General features: G+C 37.9%; 2 protein-coding genes across 2 annotated transcripts; both read right to left on the bottom strand.

Annotated features, from left to right (window-relative positions):
• Positions 1-2,204: 2,204 nt before the first annotated feature.
• LOC125897585 (uncharacterized) lies at positions 2,205-9,190 on the bottom strand. Its single transcript, XM_049590983.1, has 10 exons — positions 9,083-9,190; positions 8,814-8,956; positions 8,460-8,688; positions 8,283-8,347; positions 7,765-7,914; positions 7,507-7,620; positions 5,593-7,381; positions 5,411-5,482; positions 5,197-5,280; positions 2,205-2,218 (listed from the first exon to the last, which is right to left on the bottom strand). The coding sequence occupies exons 2-10, from the start codon at positions 8,892-8,894 to the stop codon at positions 2,205-2,207; spliced, it is 2,598 nt and encodes an 865-aa protein (XP_049446940.1). The 5' UTR covers positions 8,895-8,956; positions 9,083-9,190.
• Positions 9,191-9,222: 32 nt separating this feature from the next.
• Positions 9,223-20,336, bottom strand: LOC125897584 (histone-lysine N-methyltransferase set-1-like). Its single transcript, XM_049590982.1, has 9 exons — positions 20,218-20,336; positions 13,311-13,357; positions 12,555-12,661; positions 10,601-10,763; positions 10,429-10,510; positions 10,156-10,266; positions 9,685-9,726; positions 9,402-9,548; positions 9,223-9,240 (listed from the first exon to the last, which is right to left on the bottom strand). Exons 3-9 carry the CDS (start codon positions 12,655-12,657, stop codon positions 9,223-9,225), a joined length of 666 nt encoding a protein of 221 aa, XP_049446939.1. The 5' UTR covers positions 12,658-12,661; positions 13,311-13,357; positions 20,218-20,336.
• Between the last annotated feature and the right edge of the window lie 978 nt (positions 20,337-21,314).

Here is a 21,314-nt window from a genome sequence, read left to right as displayed (position 1 = left end):
CAAACACTTGTTTATGAGACCTACTTTTTTACTGTAAACGCTGAGCAATACTGCCCGTATCCCTACGCAGCATGCAGAGCTTTGATCCTGATTATACAGCACATCAGCCTGAATGCTCTGATAAAACTCAATCATTTTGTCGGTATAGCTTCGGGGTGAAAGTGGGCTGGAGCCAGTCAGAGTAAAATAAAATATACTTTTCTTTTGTAGCCGTGCCAGCAGCTCTGGGCAGCTCCAGGTAACAGTGGCTGTCAGTCCACCACTTTGTTCCAGACTGAAATATCTCAACAGCTATTGGATGATGTGCCGGTAAATTGCTCCAGACATTTGGTCAGGCAAAAAAAAACAAAAAAACTTTGGTGATCCTCTTTGATGATTTTTCATCTAGTGCCATCAGCAGGTGCACATTTTTACAGAATATCAATAAAAAAGTGTGCACACTTAAAGTGAAGTGAATTTTTGCCATATCATGCAGGTATCTGCACCTGTCTCACTGTACAAAAAACCCACTAATACCAGCTAAACCCTGGCTTTTCTATCTAATGGGAAAGGTTACAATTGGCGTTCATTCCCAGGTAAAATGACTCTCACAGGTATTTATCAGCTTCAGCTCCAATTGGCTTTGGTCACCACTGATGGAAGTACGACACCCAGGTTGAAACGCTAATTTTATCCTTTTTGCCGGCAAGATGCAATGACGGGCCGTCACAAAATACCTTCCAAATTAGTCAGCACTGTGTTTGACAGAGAGATTGAATAAGAAAAAGAAGCAACCACCGTAACATTTCACCTGTCTCCATGCTGCGTTCCACTGTTAATGAACCTGTTTACCAGCCAGTCCGTGACGTCAAACGTGACACACCAGAAAAAAATACAAACACACACACAGACCCACAGAGAGGCGCATTCCTCTGCTGCAGAGCCATGTACACAGCTGTGGTCTGCCGGCAAGGGGAAAGAAGTCTATTGTCTATTTTAGTGGGTTTTTCCCATGTTTAAAAAATGTGTACATTTTAGGGGTGGGAGAAGGAGTAAGGAAGTAAATAAGTGATGTAGTTTTACTTTGCCTTCAAATATTCAGTAAAAACAAAACAAAAATTATCTCTCATTTCTTTAGTTTGTAAACAACAACAGTAACTCAGAGTGAGATTCAGATTCTGTATACAATATTAATAGTTCAACAAATTAAAATCTACCACAAATTATACATTTAAACAGCTCCCAAATACAAAAAGTACCCTGAGATCTATATTTATATAAATCAACAGGTGATTTCCTTCTTTTAGCAAAATCCTAAATGATTGAGTTTTTTTTTTTTTTTCTCCCACCTGGACCTTTATGCTCTGCCATTTCTCCTCTAATCATCACAATCTAACCTGTGACAGGCTGTTATGCTACCAGAGCTATCACACACTCACATTTATGTAGTTTTTTTGTCGAGCCGTGAGCGTCACGTAGATTTACATTATCAAATGTTTAATCACTTGACGCCACCTACTCCTGCGTGCCCATTATAAGACAGGAGAAGGAGAGGCACTGTGCTGCTGCCGGAGGAGCCGCTGAATGAGTTCCCTCTGAGCGGTAAGTTATTACCCCAGCTTCTCCTCTTTCTGGAACCACCATGGAGTTGGTACTAATTTCGCTTTCAGCCTTGCATGTTGTTGCCGTGGGCAACAGTATGACATCAATATGTCAACAAGCCCTAATATTGCGGGTATCACGATATTAATTTGTTTATACGATATCGAAAATTACACCAGAATTATCGTGAAAGATAAGACACGGCACAAAGCAAGTACATTTCCCTAATTTGATGGAAAAGGGGTATAAGCAGCATAGATGTTAGCCGTGGCTATGTAGCAATGTACACAACAACTGTGAATCGCAGGTGCAATTTTTCTTGTAAATAAGTACATTTACTCAAGTGCTGTACTCCAGTAAAGTTCAAGTACCTTAAATTTATTCTTGAGTATTTAAATATTGAGAGTTTTTCTATTTGTGCAGCATTTGTAGCACTGGATTATCGACCCAGAACCTCACAGACCAATTGCCTCAAATCATCTCAGTCAGTTATCATCCGTTTAATCATCACAGGTGGTGCCACTCAGCCAATCAAATTTTTCCTTGTACTCATAATGCTCATCTCAAGGAGAGATCCCATGAGACAACGGTCAGAGAGCTAAGTGAGTCAGAGCAGAGTAATTTCACATGGCGTGTTCTAAAGAGAGAAAAGTGAAAACAGAGCTTTTAATCAAGGACTCTCACATGTTCATTCTTCTCACGGCAGTTCAAAACCAGCATGTCTCTTCATATGTTCAGAGACCACAGTGATTATTAAAAGCAGCAGTGTGAAGGGCCACTAAGAGACAAAGCACAGAGCATCTTTTAAGCAAACATATCCACTCAAATCTGAAATGAGGGCACAGAAAATAACATATTTTACATGGCACTAAATCATGACACAAGTTAGACATTTGTAAAAATATTACAAATTGTCCCACATCAAAGATCCTTTTTACAAAACAGTCTTCAGTCTTCTGAAATAAAAATGAAGAGTTTCAGCTGAGTCTGAATTCAGAGGAGGAATGCATCTCAATTTTTAAATGGAAGTGACACTGTGTCATGAGAATTACAGTATTATACCGTATGTGTTTCCATGCGCTCCTAAAAAGGATTTTCTTAAACTACTAGTGTAACACATACTACAGCTTCCAGGGATTAGGAAAATAGAGAGTGTGTGTGTGTGTGTGTACTTGCGTACCTATACAACAGTGGACTTCAGCGTCATTACACATTCACCAAGAGGGGACCGTTAAGCCCACAGGGGACATTTTTCAGGTCCCCTCTCAGTCATGCTTTAAATCATGTCAAAATCATGTCTAAAGCATGGGTGTTTTTTTTTTTTTTTTTTTTGCCAAGAGGGGACCTGGAAGTGTCTGAGTGTGTGAGTCTATACTCAGCACTGCCCCTGCAGGCTGGAACAGGTTTTTCAATGACTCATTCACACATGTCGTTTTCTCACACACCTCAGGGGTGTGAATGGCTCATAGCCCAGACAGTTTCTCAGACAGTAGAGGGGCTATTGAACACACTACTTAGGGTCAGTTGAAACACAATTTATTGTTTTTGTAAGAAAATGGGAAGGCACAGCTTTAGTGGATGTGTTATGTTTCAAGCTTGACACTGTATTTTAGATAAGTATTTTAAAATCAAAATAAAGGAAGACCATAAAAAACTCCAACTAGGATAAAATAAAAAATAAAATGGTCAGTAGAATGATCTTTTCTTTGCGGTTTTAAATAAGTACTAAAAACTGATTTAACATCAGACACTAGACTTTTGAAGTAGTTCAACCCCAGAATACTTGCCTGACCAGTTTTCAATATACCACGACAAAGTTCAAAATAAAATGAGCAGTTGTAATATAATTTCTTTTCATTTTAATAACTCTAACATCACTTTTATTTGACCTTGAAAACTGTTCAGTAACCAAAAAAGTTTTTACAAGATTTTTTTCTGTGTAATTGTGTGCTTACTCTACATATTGAATTAGTTTGTTTTATGATGCACATTACAAAAAAAGCTTCACATTTATATTGTATGAAATGACAGGAGTCCACTGTTTGTGGTAAATAATGACACAAGTTCCCTCTTGGATAGCATGGAGCGATACTCACACCCCAGCATAAATGAATAAAAGAAACAAGCAACATTAATTGTACTTTAAAAAAAAAAATCAACTAAATTCTCTCTGAGACTTGATTTATTATTTTTTTGTTTATTTATTTTGTTTTGTTTTTTGGTAACAAAATGGACAGGCTCAGCTTATGTGGATTTCTTAACCAGATTCAAGTTAAAGACTTTAAGGGTCCACACTTGTACTGTGTGGAGTGACAGTGTTCCACTGTTAACAATGACACAAGTCCACTCTTAGATAGCATGGAATGATAATCACGCTCCAGTGTGGATACATTTTAAAAAAGCAAAATTAATAATACTTGGGAAAAAATGAAATAGTCTTTTGAGACATGACTTATTATGTTTTTGTAACAAAATACAAAGGCTCTACTGAAGTGGATTTCCTGGCCAGGACTGTTTTTAAATGAAATAATACACATATGGCAGCAGAATAATTATGATAAAAATTTTGATAAGAAAGAACGTAAAAATAAAAACAACCACAAAGAGAGAGAGAGAGAGAGAGAGAGAGAGAGAGCAATACTCATAACACAGGTTCCTACAACACAAATAGAAAAAAGAACAAGAAATGCAGAATTCAGTTTTAAAACCAAAGTTTATTTAAGTACACTTACATCCACATGGACACTCCTAAACTGAGAGTTTCTCACTTGCTTTTGCTGCACTCCAAACAATGGAAATGGATTTTCACATGATACGTAATAAAGACAGCTTATCACATGAAAAATCTCATAAGCTCACTATAAGAGCCCCCCCGTGGTAGTGCAGACTTTCCACTCTCAGTGATGAGTGCTATTAAACATATTGATGTTCTTTCAGTAGTTACATAAAGTAATAAAGTGCAATAGTTCAAATGCTATGACAGTTATGTTTACATGAACTATCAATGCTATGACACAGTTATGCGATGTTTACATGAACTATCAATACTATGACACAGTTATGCGATGTTTACATGAACTATCAATGTTTTGACCCTCACACTGATGCTCCGTTTACATGAACTACCAATGTTATGACCCTTACACTGATGCTCCGTTTACATGAAATACCAATGCTATGACACTTAACACTGATACCCCATAATGCGAGCTCCCAGTATTCAGGCACATTACACTGATGCTGCATAATGCAAGCTCTCAGGATTCTGGCTCATTGGTCGTCACAACTTTCTCTTGATAGCTATTATTTGATTGTACACAAAGTATTTTACTGCTTTCCAGTCTCTTCCATTATGTTGTAAAGTCTGATTTTCATCTAAGCATCTTTGACAATCCAATTTTCCAGGGATCTTCGTTTTTTTCAGGAAGTCCTTAAAATGGTGTTCAATGATTCTTCTCTCAGTTTGTGACCAGGGCTTTTTAGGTTGCCCTATAAATAAACAAAGAATGTAAGTGAATAAATAGATTAATGGAAATGACCAACATCAATTCCTGTCAACAAATGTCAAGATGTACCATGTAGACAATATTGTTTCAAGTCAATGTAGTAACATACCCCTTTCACTTGATCGCAGTGATGTTTCAATGTCCACAACTGCCTTTCGTGAGGTAGCGGCCCTTTCTTCTGAATGTCCATCTTCTGAAATCACATAGATGGAAATAAAACATTTACACTTAATTAAAGAGATTGAACAATTGTGTGTCACACTGCATTTAGTGGACAGATTTTTCTTTACCATTAATTTACTACATGCAATAGAAAATCTTACCTTCTTGACTTGTGGTACCAGTCTGCTCAGATTGGACATCCTCCGCCTCCGAGTCGCTGAAGTCCGCTTCAGCTGCATCAAAATGTTTAAAATGAATACTTACTGAATAATTTTTACATTAAGTATACAGCCTTTGCTTTGTTTAATACAAAATGCAGACATACATGAAATCCTTTACTTACAGTTTAGGTTTGGTATGATGTCATTCAGAGGGTGAAGGGTTTCTTCAGGGAGTCTATAAAACTCCCTATGGACATCAATATCATGGCCCATGAATGTTGCCAGCTGGTCTAGTTCATGGTTTTTCAGATTAAGGATCTGGGAGATTGTGGCTACATGTTTGCTCAGTTTTGTGGGTGTGAGATTTTCTGGGCGTCTCACTCCACAGCTTAATGCATATCGCTTTATGCTGTCACATCCACGAATGTGTTCCTGGGATCCATAGCACGGACGAGCAAAAATGTATGGATTGCTCTGGGAAATCCCAACCTTATCCCTGGTCTCAATCAGAAGTTCCATGGACTCTCTGACATTTGTTGGGAACATCACGGATACTTTACAACCCCTTTTCCCCTGTACTTCTATCATGATGAGATTCTCAATTAATTTTTTCTCAAAAGGTGTCAGGCTCTTCTTAATTAAATCCTGCATACTAGTTTTGTTTCTCTGCAGGTATGTCTTCACTTCCATGCCAGAGACTTCTCCTTCATGATGATGATTGAATAATATCAGCTGCGTCAGAGTGACTTGAGAGAGCTCACTCCATGAGCTGCATGATGGATGGTCAATCAGAGCTTTTTTGTTCACCTCTTCAAGACATTTCAAGTGATTATAGAGCTTCTTAATGTCTTCATTTTGAGACAGCATTTGGGGGTTGTTCCATTTCTTCCAAGTCTTTAATGCATTGGATGACACGGGTGTTGTCCATTCCAGTTCAATTAATTTGTTGAACTGCTCTGCTCTCCCCTCCAAGGTGTAGTCCTCTTGTCGCAAAGCCTCTCCTTGCAAAATATATGTCACCATCACAAGGGAATGGCGCAGTTTAAGAGCTGTTGAGGAAGCTGAGAATCTGTTTATTAACTCATCAAACCTGGTCATCGTTTTTACAGCCTCCAGTACTGTGTTGAACTTTCCTGGGTTGATCAAGTCCTTCAAAGATACAATGTCCTTGTCAATTGTTCTCGCCACCAGAACGAGTCGAGCAAGTTCTCTCATCTTGTTTCTGATGTTGGCCCGGTGTTGTCCAATTTCTCCTTGTTTGAGGAACATTCTCTCTCCCAGCAAAATGATCAGCATGTCAGATGTCACCACCTGAGTCACAGCATCATAAGTCATGTCCTCAAGAATTTTTTTGAGTCCCCTGGAAATTGCAGTGTTTGTGGGCAACATCAGGGAAAAATTTGCTTGAACTCTTCTTTTCACTGACCGATCCTCTTCAACTTGTAATTTGCAACGCTTATGATGTCTCCGCAGGTCTGTTTTAACATACATAGCATAGCAAAACTTGCAAGGCAGATAGTCCATTGATGATGATTGATGGGTTGCTTGCCTTTTTGGAATTATTTGGCCTTTTCCAGAGGACAAGACCAAACAGTTATGATGGTAATTGCCCATGTTTCTCACTTTGCTCAACAGAACATTGCGCATGGTGGATCCTTGCCTGTGTGCAAGTGCCTTAGCCACTTCAACTTTATCCGAATGCTTCTGCTTCAGATGTCTCGCCATTTTTGCATAAGGCCTCTCACAATAAAGGCAGTAATTTCTCTTGTCATAGACTCGTTTCAGTGCAGTGTTTGAGGACATTTTCACTTTGATATTATGTTGGTCACCACCATGGGCATTTGGATCCCTTGCAGTTACGTTTTTTGATGGTGGTTTTCCCATGATCAGGTCCTTTTCTGTGAATTCCTCTGCTTCTGATTGTTGTTGTTCTTCATCTGACACTTGAAGGAAAAACTGTTGCCCAGGGGTCTGGAATAAAGAAAAATAACATGTTTATACACAAATAATAATAATAGAATTAGTTATACTTCTTTTCATGCAGTTTTCATAGGCCTATGTGTTTTTTACGGTTTTACAATTAAACACCAAATAACCATTTCAGGCCCAGATAATTCCCCTTCAGTGGAAGAAGATGAATCTGCTTCAGCTTGATGTTGTTCATCTTCATCTGACATTTTCAGGGATAGAGAAACCTGTTGCTCAGTGGTCTGAAATAAAGAAATGCAACTTATTTAGTAATTTGCAAATAATAATGGAGTTCATTCATACCCACACTGCGTTTTTCCCTTTCTTACAAAGTAATCATATTAATTTTTCACCATCTTTGGTTATGTAATGAAACACCTAATTACCATTCCACAAACAGACAATTCCTCTTCAGTGGAAGAACAGGAATCCATTAGGTCACTGTCAGTCATCTCTGGCTGATCACAGACAGCAGTCTCTGAGATGTCCATCTCAGTTGCTGTTTGGGGACAGCAATTTGCTGCATCAGTTCTGTCCTGTGACAACAATAAAATAAAGATAAAATGAAAAATATATATATATTTTTGAGTCTACAGCTGATAACTTTAAAATTAGGTAAAAAAAAATTCATGCATCACATACTATAAAATGGTTATAAATAGGGCTGTCTTTTTTTAGCTAATCTAGAAAATTATTAACCTCACAAATCTGGGATATATAGCCTTTAAACAGTCCTGCCCATTAATGTACAGCTTTTCCGAGAATGGTCTTAAAAAGATATCAAAGTGATTTATGCCCTGAGTTAAACAGTATCATAAAATCTCTCGTGTAAAAAAAACACTTACATAATTGTACCTTTATATTGTTTATACAGTAAATAAACTTACAACAATTAAGTACTTACTTTATTTATATTCTCATTGCCAGAATTGGTTGTGGCTCCATTGTAATCAGACTGATGTGTGAAACCTGTATATACAAAAAAATAAGGTTAATCTGTAAATATATAAAAATAAGGTTGATCACTGCAACTAATACTTTTTATTCCTAAGTTGAAGAGAGTGTTAGTCTTGGTACTTACATGTGACAGCCTTAAGGCATTCTTTAATGGTGGGACGTTCTTCAGCTGATCTGCTCAGCATTCTGGTAATAATGCCTTTTTGGCTCATCCATCTTTCTTCACACTTAAGAGTGAAGTTGCCCGTTCTGACATTTTGAGATAGCCCAAACGGATCATTGGAGTAGGGTGTCGTGGTTTGATAGGGATGTTGCCCATCAGTCAGGATGTAATGCACCAAGCATCCTGCAACCTAAAATGTGATGGATTAATTTAAAATAATGTCCACTAATGTTCACTAGTCAATTAACCAACCAAACAATACAAAATTAACAACAACAACAACAACAACAACAACAGTGATAATAATATACTTACTTGGATATCTGATTCCTTCTTGTACTTATATTTTGGGCCCCCAACATCCTCATAACTGGACCGAGACAACAATGCAGTCATTTGTGCAAGATCCAGTTTTCTGCTTGCTACAAAGTCTGCGATATACAGTTTGTTGTTGATATCTGTAGAAAAGGAAAAATGTTCCTTGATTATATACCAATTAAAACAACAACATTACAAAATAACATTCTTAAAACTTGTGCACAAAATGTATTTTACATGGCTGGTTTATTCATAGTTTCTTTTACCAAACAAAATATTTTCAGGCTTTAGGTCTCCGTGCAAGATTCCATGAGAGTGGAGTTCCTGAAGTCCCAGCAATAACTCCTCGCAAATCCCCAGTCTTTAATGGTCAGTCAGGCTATGTCTCTCGGGAAAGTCCTTGTTTTCAATTAAGTCGATCAGACTGTACTCACAGAGAGGGGAGACAAAATAGGCAAAGTAAGTATCTTCCAACACAGCAATGGGTTGCAAAAGATGTTTCACATGTAAATTTTTTGAACATAGGAAATAAGCCATTTCCAATTCATTTTTGGAAATATGTTTTGGAACTCGTTTCAATGCCACTAGGCAGTTGTGAAAGAGTCCTGGGAAAATCTCTGCAGCATTGCATCCATTTGCAATTTTCACTTCTGGGTTGAAAATGAGGTCATCGATTTTCAGCACACCAGGCTTGGAGTCAAAATTTTCAAATGAATTCTTCCAGCGAGATTCCTGAAAATGCATAAAACCCTGATGAGATTATGCACATACAAAATAAAACACAATACAGTGTACACAAAACATAACTGGAAAAAATGCTGAGAGCCCAGAGTTTCAGATGAAGAAAGAAACCTCCATATATCTTTACCTTCTTTTCCGTGTGCTCAACACAGGAGGAAGCATTGGTTTTCTAAAACAAAGGCATTTAGAGAAATCAATCAATGAATCATTTTAAGTATGTAAGCCATTAACAGTATTTGAATATAACGTCCTCTTGGCATGTAATATAGGCTATAATAATCATAACTACAGCAAGTGTAAACCTTGACTAACTGAAATTGGTTAGATAGGTCATCTCGCAACTCATATAGAGACAGTGTATACAGACATCTCTACACTGTTTTTATTGCTCATGTTAGGGGCAATACAACTTCCATACCTTGCAATTATTCCTCAAGGATGGAGTATAGCTACAATATGCTTAAAAGAATTTATGCCAGTTTGCAAAACATATTTACAATATTGGTAAGGATGAGAAATGTCCTGACTTATTAGTTAAATAATAAAATCCCTGAGATAAGTATCGTGGAATAAAATAGGTAGATATAAATATAATTACATGTTGCCGTGGACAGTTGGGATCTCCGTAGTTGTACACAATTTCTTCTCCTGCCTTTATTTTTGTGATTGCAAAGGCACACAGATGTGGGCTTTTCTGTTCATCCAGGATCTGTCGGTCACATAAGCGCAGACACAAAAATCAGGATGACTAAAACCTGGTCACTTTAATAGTTAGTCTGTGTAAATCTGAAATAAAGTTATTCTCAGCAGGATAGTATATGGTATGATTAAAACAGAAAACAAACAGGTGACTCTTAACTGTGTTACTTACTATTTTGATTTTGCTGTTTGGCTTTACGTGATCGTCATTTATGAACCATCCAAGTCTTGCTTTTTCCTTGCTGCCATCAACACTGTATAGGGGAAAAAGTATTTTACTGTTAGAAACATTACAAAACATAGTTGGATTATCTATGGATAGATATTCATTCAATTGTTCTTACCAGAAAGCCTGTCCCTGAAAGGAGTAGAAATACAAAAATGCTGCATCTGCATCTGTGTACTCTTTGAACAGGGCCTCCCCTTCCGAGCCAGAGACACGTCTTCCAACATACTCAAGCAAGAATTCTCCTGGCTCAATGTTTTTGGTGGCAAATACTCCAAAACCTGAAAAATAGATTATGAAACTGATTAAACTTACTATATTTATTAATGAATTATATTATGATACAAGTTTAATAAATGCTGTTACCACATACCATGAACAACTGACACTATCCCAGTTATTCTAAAAATTGATGATGATACGCAATATCACTTTCAGTGTTCAGGGTTAACAATTGCTGTATATACATCAATATAATTACACGTCACAGCTCTGTACATGGTTTATAATGGCAGTGAGTATTCATTTGAAATTTCTCCTGGTTATCACAATTTTCTTGCTGAGAGTTACATGAGAAGATCAATACTACTACCATAACAAAATCTACACAGAAATTTTAAATTAGACACTGCAGCCTTAGCTTAACATAAAGATTGGAAGCAGAAGAAAATAGCTATCCCAGCTCTGTCCACAGTTATAAACAAATAGGCCATTAGAGCAATGATGTTTTTGTATTGTTTTGTTTTATAAATATGAGAGTGGCATTGATCTTCACATCTAACCCCCAACAAGAAAGTGAATGTTACTACAATGCCTAACTATGCCTGTAGACTATTTTCGAGCTGCACCTCACATGGCAGAATATAATAATTAGAACACAAAAAAGTCTCTTCCTGCACACACACTTATCACCCCTTTATTGATTTATTTTAAAAAGTGTTGACGTTTCAGTCACAAAGACCTTTCTCAAGACATATCTGGCATTAAGTGGCATGGTGCTAAAAATAAAGACCGTGATTGCATCACAGCTGTTTTAAGGAAGTTGCTGTATATGTGATTATGGATATAGGCCTGTCATGATAACAAATTTTGCTGGGCGATTAATTGCGTGAGAAATTATTGCGATAAGCGATAATATTGTGTAATATTGTGCTTTTAAGACCATTTTTATTATTGTTGTAATTTTGCTGTTATAAAGGCATAATGATGCAAGTACACCCTTTTACCCTCGGCACACCGGCCCGTCCAAATTACTGGGCTCCCCTCTGTCATTTTGTTTAAATCCAAAACACTCCCACACAGGGGCCATGGCATTTGGTTTAGGAACAAGTTCCATGTCTTTCTCTTACGCTCAACTCTCTTTTTCTCCGCCCCCCCTCACGAAAATCGCACTGTGTGTGTGTGTGTGTGTGTGTGTGGCCCATAGCCCCGCCTCCCCCACAGAGACAAAGACATTCGATGACAAGAGCTTTCCCTTCGTTCATTACCCTAATGAACCAACTCACCTGGCTGCCAGACGATGCATGGAAGTGAACACTCTTGTTGTCCAGTCTCTTTGGTGGAGAGAGACGAGGAAAACAAACACGTATGAATATGGCAATTAATCACGGCCGGAAAAGTTATCGTCTCCCTTTTAATTTACCACGCAATTAACCGACTTATTGCATATTGCGACAGGCCTATACGGATAGTCCCCATAATGCAATCTTTCTGTATTTAAGCACTACGCTACTGTATGCCTTATATGTCTTGAGAAAGTTTTTTTGCGACCCAAACATCAACACTTTTTGAATACATCATTGCAGAGATGATAAATGTGTGTGGGAAGTGACTTTTTTTCTTTGGAATGTATCTTTGACAGATTTCCAGCATTGCAAGGGAGACAAAGCAAATGGTTGCCTTCTCTTTTTTCAAATATGATAATTATACTGTACATGTAATACTATGCTGCACATGCTGTGACTATTGACCATTTCCTGCCTTATAATTCATCAGCAACTCTACTTTAATTAAATTTTGTACCTACATGCAATATTGAAGAGAAAATCTTATATTCTAATCAAATAACATACCTTTCTCCTTGTTGATGAACTTTTTCTGGAATGTGTCTTTATCTTTCGCAGAGGCAATGAAGTGCAAGGCTTCCTTTTCAGGACAAACTCGTCTGGGTCTCATTTTTCTGTGAAATATTTAAGAATATATTATACATGATACACTGTCTTGACCTCTGACAAGTGATGAAAAGCATGATAACTTGAGGGACTTTGTGAAAGGCTATGATGTTGTCACAGGGTTTCCACCATATTGTTGTTAGGCAATGGCGGACAAATGTCAGACAGGGGGGAGTTGTGTTTCGTGCGTTACTAGCTGTTACACCTTTAACATCAAGGCTAACACTCTTCACTTTAATCACCTGGTGGGAAGACACACAAACTTAGCTAGAGTCTTGAGAAGTTGTTGCACTTATTCAAAGACAAATAGCAAAACACACTGCACTACTACATTCACAGTTCAAATGCTAACACAGCGCTGTGGATGTACAGAGACCATCATAAACAAGCTGTCTCGCTGTCTCTTTCTCTCAACTGCACACTTGCTAATATCATGCATACAAGCCACACTGAGTAAATCCTTAAAGGAGTTTGCAACTTGTATAAAACATTACACATTACGGTTTAGGCCGGCGGGGGGGTCAACTTAGGTCAAGCGAGCAACTGGGCTTACTGGTGGAGACCCTGTATCAGTATTTTTTACAATATAGTTTAACCAGCATACTGAATTCACAGATTGATACAAAGGGAATTTCTAAAGATATAAAATGAACTTACCTCTCTATTTATGGGTCGAAGACAGAAGAAGTTGAATGGTTTCAGAGCTGTAAAAAAAAAAAAAAGTAGATAAATCTGAGGTTTGGGTTTCCTCCTACAAAAACTTGCAGTGGTTGAAAATTCCAAAAGGTACCAAAGACTGCTGTGATCCTTCTGTGAGGGACATATATACACAGTTCTGACTAGCTATGTGAGCAGTGATTGGCTCTTTGGATCAGACATCGATTGCTGACTATTGCTGGCACAATGATGCAAATGTTCTCTGGCAGTGAAATTGTAAAGCTTCATCTATGGAAATGAGTTTGTGTTGTTGTGTGCTGTTGAGACACAAATGTGCAATTGATTTCAGGTGTTTTAGCCACCAGTGTAGAGTGAGACACTACAGCTAAAACATATGGTAATTACCACTTTATGTGAACAATGCATCAGACCAGGCCAGACATGATGCTCTAAACTATCGTTGTCAAATGGGCAATTCCCTAGACCAAGGCAAATCTGGCCAAACACATGATAATCATTTTCCTCCAACATCCTTAGTACCTGCTTTCACCTGTCTTCTCTAACCAACAATGGTAATGGAAATATGCCCATTTCACAACAGTAACTTAAAGCATCACATCTGGCATGTTCTGATGCACCTTTCACATAAATGAGTGGTGATTACTGCGAGTTTAACCAACAATGATGATGGAAATATGCTAGGCCAGATTTACCTTGTCTTAGGAAACTGCCATTTCACAACAATATCTTAAAGCAGCGTGTCTGGTTTGTTCTGATGCACCTTTCACATAAATGGGTGGTGATTACTGCAAGTTTTACCTACAATGGCAATGGATATGGATTTTTTTTGTCACAGATGATCTTCCACTGTTTGCAAGTAGAAGTGCTGCCTAGAAACAACAGTGTAATGTTGTATGTGAAATTAAGATTCATCAGATTTTCAGAGATATGAGGGATAAGTCAAATAGAGGATGGATTAACCTCTAAAAGCCTATTGTTAAACGACTGCAACATAATTGTCTACATATGTATACACACATAGATACAGTAGGGGCAAATACTGTGTGTGTCAGTGTATATGTGTATGTAAATGTGTGTGGTGTGTGTGCGTGTGTGTTTGTAAGCAACTGTGTTGAATAATTCATGATTATTTTATTGTATGCTTAAATATTTTTAATGTGGACTCCACAAAGACCAGACAATAAGTTAAAACAGATCCAAATAAAATCCAAACAAAAATGCACCATTGCAAATACTTGACACAAAAGGGAACAACCTAATATTTGTTGATTCACTGTTTTTTCCAACTAATTTGACTATTCATGTTCAGAATATGGCACAAGATCTTTATGGACTTGTTTTGAGAATGATCGGCAGGATAACAATATGATTTAATAATTGATTTTGTATACATTTTGGTTGCTTTCTGATTATTTTTTTTAATGGTTGGGTACATAGCTATACACAATATATAGCTGCATACATGTAGAGTTTTTCACACAATAACTTTGTGTTACTGTAATAAGCAATGCAACTTCATTACATTCACACGCAGCTTTTTAGGAAGAGTTACACATCTTTTATGGGTCTACAGTTCATGATGTGGACTGAAAAAATGTCCTCTACATTGAAATAGTCAAGTGACCAACACCCATGTGCTTCACGGATCCTAACTTTTAAGGTTGAATTGTGGAGAGTGCTACCTCTGCAAAGAGAGTGACCTGGAGCAAGTAATGGGTGTGAATCTGTGCTAATGAATCCATCTGCCCATGATTGTCTGCACTGTGGGGGATGGTAGTTGACGATGATCACTGGGCCTTTCAACACTGGGCTTCAGGGTTACTAACTTCTCACAGCCGATATGCTATATCCAATTCAGAGTGATACACGAGTCATGAGAAATGAAAACTAATGTTTTAAGACAGAAAGGCATGCAAAACAATGTCACCTAAGCCAGGCGGGCTTTGGTGACATGTTTGTCCAAATATTAACCTGAAAACCTAGGTCACACTCTTTAATGGAATTAAACTCTAATGGTAGAAATACAATTGCTGGTGTGTGTGTGTGTGTGTGTGTGTGTGTGTGTGTATGTGTGTGTCACCCACACATTTTAAATACAAAGCTTTTGTCATACATCATGGTTCTAATCCAGAAATTTCATTCATGGTTGTTTCTATGAAAACAAAAGAAGGAAAAATATACCAAAATAAGAGAAATAAACAGATAATCTCTCTCTCAGATAAACCTTTTCATCTCCCTCACATCAAAAATATTTGTTTCACATACATGTTAACAAAGGTCATTAATACTACAGCGTGTGTATTGGAGGGGTTGATAATGCCAACTACTGTACACACACACACACCCCAGGGACATTGCCTTTGCACATGGGACACCCGCTCTACCCACTGAGCTACTGGACGCCAATATTACATAGTTTTTCTTCCAGGCTATAACAAGATATTTTGGCTGTTATCACAACATATTTTATACCCAATTTTACAGATTTTACAAGACACTTTTCTTGTTATAATATCATATCATGTTACATCAAGAAATGTTTTCATTATTACACTAATTAATGAATTCATGAAACAACACATTCTAACTCTTCAAATACCGACACATGGTCAGTGGCCATACATGTCAAACTATGATGCTCTAGATACTCCTCCAGCATCAGTTTTTATGCTCAGGGTTGGTGTGTGAATTCGCACTTGGCACATGCATTGTGTCTTTTCAAAATAAACTTCCATTCTCTGAACTTGACTTGACTTGAAATGTACACTTTTTGCTTGTCAAATGGAAACAGACTTAGAACGCAGGCAAAAAACTTTGTTTTTAGGTTTACTTCCCTATGTTAATGAAACAAAATCAGGTGGTTATGTTAAGAAAAAAAAATCTTAATGGTGTGGCTTAAAATACGTACATTTGTTGCGATTGAAAGGTAATGAATATGCATCACAAGTGCAGCATGCTACACATAGTCGCACACTGTGTTGTTATTAAATATACCTTGACTGACTTTTGGTTTCACACTGGAAATGAACAGTGGTCTGCCAGCTGAAAGTCTGTTGTTTTTTTGACCTGCCAACCCTATCTGGACTTTTGATACCATGGTAGAGCATCAAAAAATGCCACTGTCTGGCATCTCATACCGCTGCCAAAGGTTGCCTGGATGCTGTGGTATGTGACGTTTAGGACTGCTGACTAAGTTTCAGTTTCTGAGCACAAACTTCTTGTGTTTATTTGAATTCGACAAGTTGCACGAAAAAAACGTTTCTCTTATATGTTAAGTAGTTATACTGGTATTATAATGTATCTATAATATAATCTATAATAAATACAAAATAATGTCAAAAAACATTGTTATACTGTAAAAAGGATCCTGTTAAAATCAAATTGCGACCTCCAGGATTGAAAAATGAAGCCAATGTGGCAGTGCCAAAAACTACAGTTCCTCTAACTGCCACTTGAGGCTGACTTCAGGAACAGGTGAATCAGCATAGACCACACCTTTTATTTTTATATGTCTGTGGTTAAAATGAAATAAATTTTGCAGTAGCATGATACACCTTGTATCTTCTAATTCTGATGGCAAAAACAGCAACACTTGCTCAGACATATTAATGCAACACCATCACAGCACATCTCTGCACACTGTAGTGTGTTTACATTTGTCTGTAACTCCCACTACATCATGTATTGTTTTCTGATTGGTTGTAGGTCCAGTTGTGTCCAGAGGCATTTTAAACTAGGGCCATTGATAATACCCCTTGGAAATCCAAAATGAACTAAGAGGTGCCAGACTACCTCACCTTTGCGATTTGAGCTGGTGATGACAGGCCGATAATGTGTTGCCATAACTTGATGTCTCTTAAATCAAGTCAACAACCAAGTGGTCATGAGCCAGAACTGATTTAAAACTGCATTTCTCATGTTGAGACATTCAATAAAACTCAGACCAGTCTGCCTGTTAATCGGTCCGTGGCTATTCTTGAGCTGTTTAACACAACCCTTTAACAGTCAATCAGGCTCCTGTTCATTCAGTGACACAACAGGAAAGTTTTGTTGCTGACTTCCGATTATTTAGGCATATAGTCTCACTTTTTAACCGAACCCTGAGGCGAAAGGAAGAATGAGGCAACTTCTATTGACATTCATACTGTGTCCTTGACTTTTGAGACGATTCACTCTGTAGACTTTTCAGTCTCCAGAAAAATTGGCTCCACACTGAAGACCTTATCAGAAAGGACACGGAGACCTACACCTGCCAGTCACTGTGTCTAAGAATATGCTTGTGTGTGTCTCTCAGTTTCCTGCTGGCTGATACATGGAGACAAAGTTGCTTCTGAAATGAATATCTTTGATACTGCATGCTCATCGTAGCAGGATAACTGATGAAAAAGTGCTGCTGAAGGAGCACAGGAAAGGTCTGTGTCAGTTGTGTCTGTGTTTTTGTTTGAGAGCGAGCAAAGATCAACATTTTAATATAAAATATAACCTTTACTGTTTAGTACTGGGCTTATTACATAATGCTTTGGTAACTATTACCAATAATTTCTTCATGGTGATATTTAAGTACGTATGTATAATAGAGTACTCTCATCACTTTTGCTGCCCTCATGCTATTAATTCAGTGCAACTTTCTGATCTCCTTTCATACACATTTCATCTCTGTCACATTACTATTAAGGCATGTTATGAAATACATACTAATTGTGTAATAAATCCCTCCATCTAATAATATATGTTTATCCTCTGCACCCTGACCCTTTGTTTCTAACATATCAATCATCTATTTTCTACGAATACAATTATGTTCTTAATATATTTGTTTCAGATGAAAGTATAAAACTAGAAAATACTTGTGTACGCTTCAAGCTGCAGGTGCAAACACTGTAAACTGGGAAAATATCTTACATCTTATACCCTAAATGTTAATTCTTTGCATGTGAAATATTGTATGGGAGCTGCAGTTTGAGTGTAGACACTAACAGGAGCTCAGGTGTCAGGTGAAATGCAGAGAGCAGATAAAGTCAGTTTAAGTGTAACAAATGTCAATTTAATGCTGCATTAACATGGAATCAGGGAGACAGGAGACGGCAAACATGATATGATTTTAGTGGACAAGAGTAGGACGGTAAAAGTAGGTGAGGCCGGCAGAAAACATCAGCAGTAACAGAACGAGGGCAATCTGGACAATGACTGGACATTACTATGGAAATTACATAAAATAATGAACACACAATTATTTTATCTAATATATTTTATTCAGTTTTTTTGTACATAAAATATAAAAGTAACACACACCTGCATCATAACGAGGTGCTGATCACCTGCTTATTATAGGAAACATGTGTCACACAATCTGGCTGCATATCCATCTCCTTTATGCTGATGACACCTCTGCCTTTGGGTCTTCCTCTAGATCATATGATTGTTTATCTAGAAGAAGGCCCAAAGGCCGAGGTGTCATCAAAATAAAGGAGATGCATATGGAGCCAGAATCACTTCCATTCTTAAAAAATTTAAAAGATTCATATCGTCCAGCTGTTTTGTTTTACCATCCTGCCATTCCATCGGACTGTTTGCCTGTACTTCCATGCCATCCTTAAAGTGTTATCTGTCTGCTGTCTACCGATTCCATGTCAATGCACCATACGCCCTGTATAAACATGTCATCTTGTACTGTATGTAAATGCTAATAGTTGCTCGATTAACAGTTGAGGAGTAATTAATTTTAACCCTAGTCCACGAGTGAGAGATGAGAGCAGCTGAAATGTCAGTCAATGTCAAACCCTGAAAGCAGCAGAACAGTAAGTTGACGTGAAAGCACCAAAATTTAGAAAAATAAAACTGCCACTTCGGGCTGCAACTAACAATTATTCCAATTAATCTGCCTTTTTTCCCTCCATTTTCACTCAAGTCTTCACTTGGTCTATTTATTAGCAGATCATACTGAAAAGTGTCCATTATAATGTCCTTGAACCCACAGCAACGTGATCATGTCTTCTTTGAACTTACTGATAGTCCTAAACCTCAAAATACAAATATCCAATTTACTATAAAGTAGGACAAGAAAACACAATATGTCGGGTCCATGTCATTGGTTCGACATCCCATTAGTCCAACAGTCCGCGGTGCTGAACGGCTCGCGGCGGGCGTATGGTGCGCCGTGACCGGCTTGAGGCGGAGCAGGCTCACGGCTTATGTGTTTGTCACTTTCTTTTTCATTTTAACCCACACCACGATCTTTTCCTGACCCTAACCAAGTGGTTTTTGTGCCTAAACCTAACCAGACCTTAACCACAGGGCATCACGATGATTTCAGAACAGACTTAGGAACAATGAGTTTAATATGGTCGGAACAATGGGATGTCGAACCAATGGGCTGTCGGACCAATAGGCAGTTCCCAATATGTCTGGAGTATTCAATAATTTTCAGGCCAAGGACCCCTTCACTGAAGAGAGATTGAGTAAGGACTCCCTACGACAAATATTGTATAAAACACACATACCCTACTAAATAATAATTACTGGCAGATTCATAGGTTTAGGTTTAGGTTTAGGTTTATTTATTTAGCACACATTAACATCAATGGTGCAAGGAGGGAACAAAGCCCAATGGGCTTGTGATTAATCACAATCAATTCAGATTTATAAGGCTAACAAATAAAAAACTTTGAAAAATAAGGAGACAAAGTACAAAAATAATCAATATTAAATGAGAAAAAAAGAAGAAGAAAAAAATGGAGACAAAGTACAGAATAATCATTATCAAGTGTAAGACAATGGAAACAAAATAATCATTGTAGAATCAAAAATAAGGAGACAAGATAGTACTGTAAAGAACATCAATGAGGGTGCTCAGAGATTGCTCAACTTCATCCATCTCTTCTTTTACCTTTTTGATGGCGCTCTCCTCTAAAATATAATCTAATAAGTATTTTTGAACTCCAAACTTTAGTTCAAACAGCTCAGACGAAATGCACAGGTGTCAGCCATCTCGAAACTCAAAAAGACTATTTAGACATCATGTTTGTTGCCAAGGCGGACAGTATTAAGGAGTCTCTTGCTCGTAAAGTTACAACACAATCCAGTGTGACTCACAAGAATGTCGGTACACTTGAAATAATTTACTCATTGTCTGTAACTGCTTACCCAGGGTCACGGGGGGCTGGAGCCTATCCCAGCTGACATTGGGTGAGAGGCAGGGTACACCCTGGACAGGTCACCAGACTATCACAGGGCTGACACATAGACACAAACAACGATTCGCGCTCACACTCACACCTACAGGCAATTATGAGTCACCAGTTAACCCAACATGCATGTCTTTGGACTGTGGGAGGAAGCCAGAGAACCGAGAGAAAAGCTGTGTCAGCGTGGGAGAAAACCAACACTTTCTCCAGTAACCCATAGAACTCTGGGAACTCTGGAGTTTGAGTCATTGACTTATTGCAGCTCACGTCATTTGAACTGTACAAGATGAAAGCTACTGACAGTTCTGTTTAAGAGCTGGAAGCTGAGATGTGTTAAATGTAAATGTGTGTGTGTTGGTATACCAGTGAAAGAGTGAGAGGAAGGTTTCACACCCATGCTGACACTGGTTTTCTCTGGATTCTCCAGCTTCCTGCAGAACATGCAAAGAACATTCAAACTCCACACCGAAGGGCCCCAGCCAACCAGAGGGTCTGAACCCAGGAACGTCTTGCTGTGAGGCAATAGTGCTAACCGCACGTGTCGCTCCACACTTGGAAAAAATCGTAAAGCTAACTGGGCGATATGTTTCAATAGTACGTAACTGTTAGCTAACTAGTCCACTGTGATGGTGCCACACAATGATTTAGCATTTGCTCGCTAACATGACTGCAAAAGGATTCATGGGTAACAGTTAGCTTATCATTAATGTCATGTACTTTTATGAATAGACCAATTTATCTTTGCTAATAAGATGTTGGATACATAATGTGTATTTTCAGACATATTTTCATTTTTTGG

Source organism: Epinephelus fuscoguttatus, linkage group LG11, assembly GCF_011397635.1.
Source record: "Epinephelus fuscoguttatus linkage group LG11, E.fuscoguttatus.final_Chr_v1".
NCBI lineage: Eukaryota > Metazoa > Chordata > Actinopteri > Perciformes > Serranidae > Epinephelus > Epinephelus fuscoguttatus.
This window is presented reverse-complemented; position numbering and strand designations above follow the sequence as displayed.

Bases quoted from the DNA above. Each gene is read 5' to 3' on its own strand.
- LOC125897584 (XM_049590982.1), bottom strand. From the start codon at position 12,657: ATGAGACCCAGACGAGTTTGTCCTGAAAAGGAAGCCTTGCACTTCATT. The intron at 10,764-12,554 runs GTATGTTATTTG...TCTATTTTTCAG, and splicing joins GTTCATCAACAAGGAGAAAG to GTTTTGGAGTATTTGCCACC. The intron at 9,727-10,155 runs GTAATTATATTT...CCTTTGTTTTAG, and splicing joins CCAACTGTCCACGGCAACAT to AAAACCAATGCTTCCTCCTG.
- LOC125897585 (XM_049590983.1), bottom strand. From the start codon at position 8,894: ATGACTGCATTGTTGTCTCGGTCCAGTTATGAGGATGTTGGGGGCCCA. The intron at 8,348-8,459 runs GTAAGTACCAAG...TTGTATATACAG, and splicing joins ATGCCTTAAGGCTGTCACAT to GTTTCACACATCAGTCTGAT. The intron at 5,281-5,410 runs GTAAGATTTTCT...ATGTGATTTCAG, and splicing joins TGGTACCACAAGTCAAGAAG to AAGATGGACATTCAGAAGAA.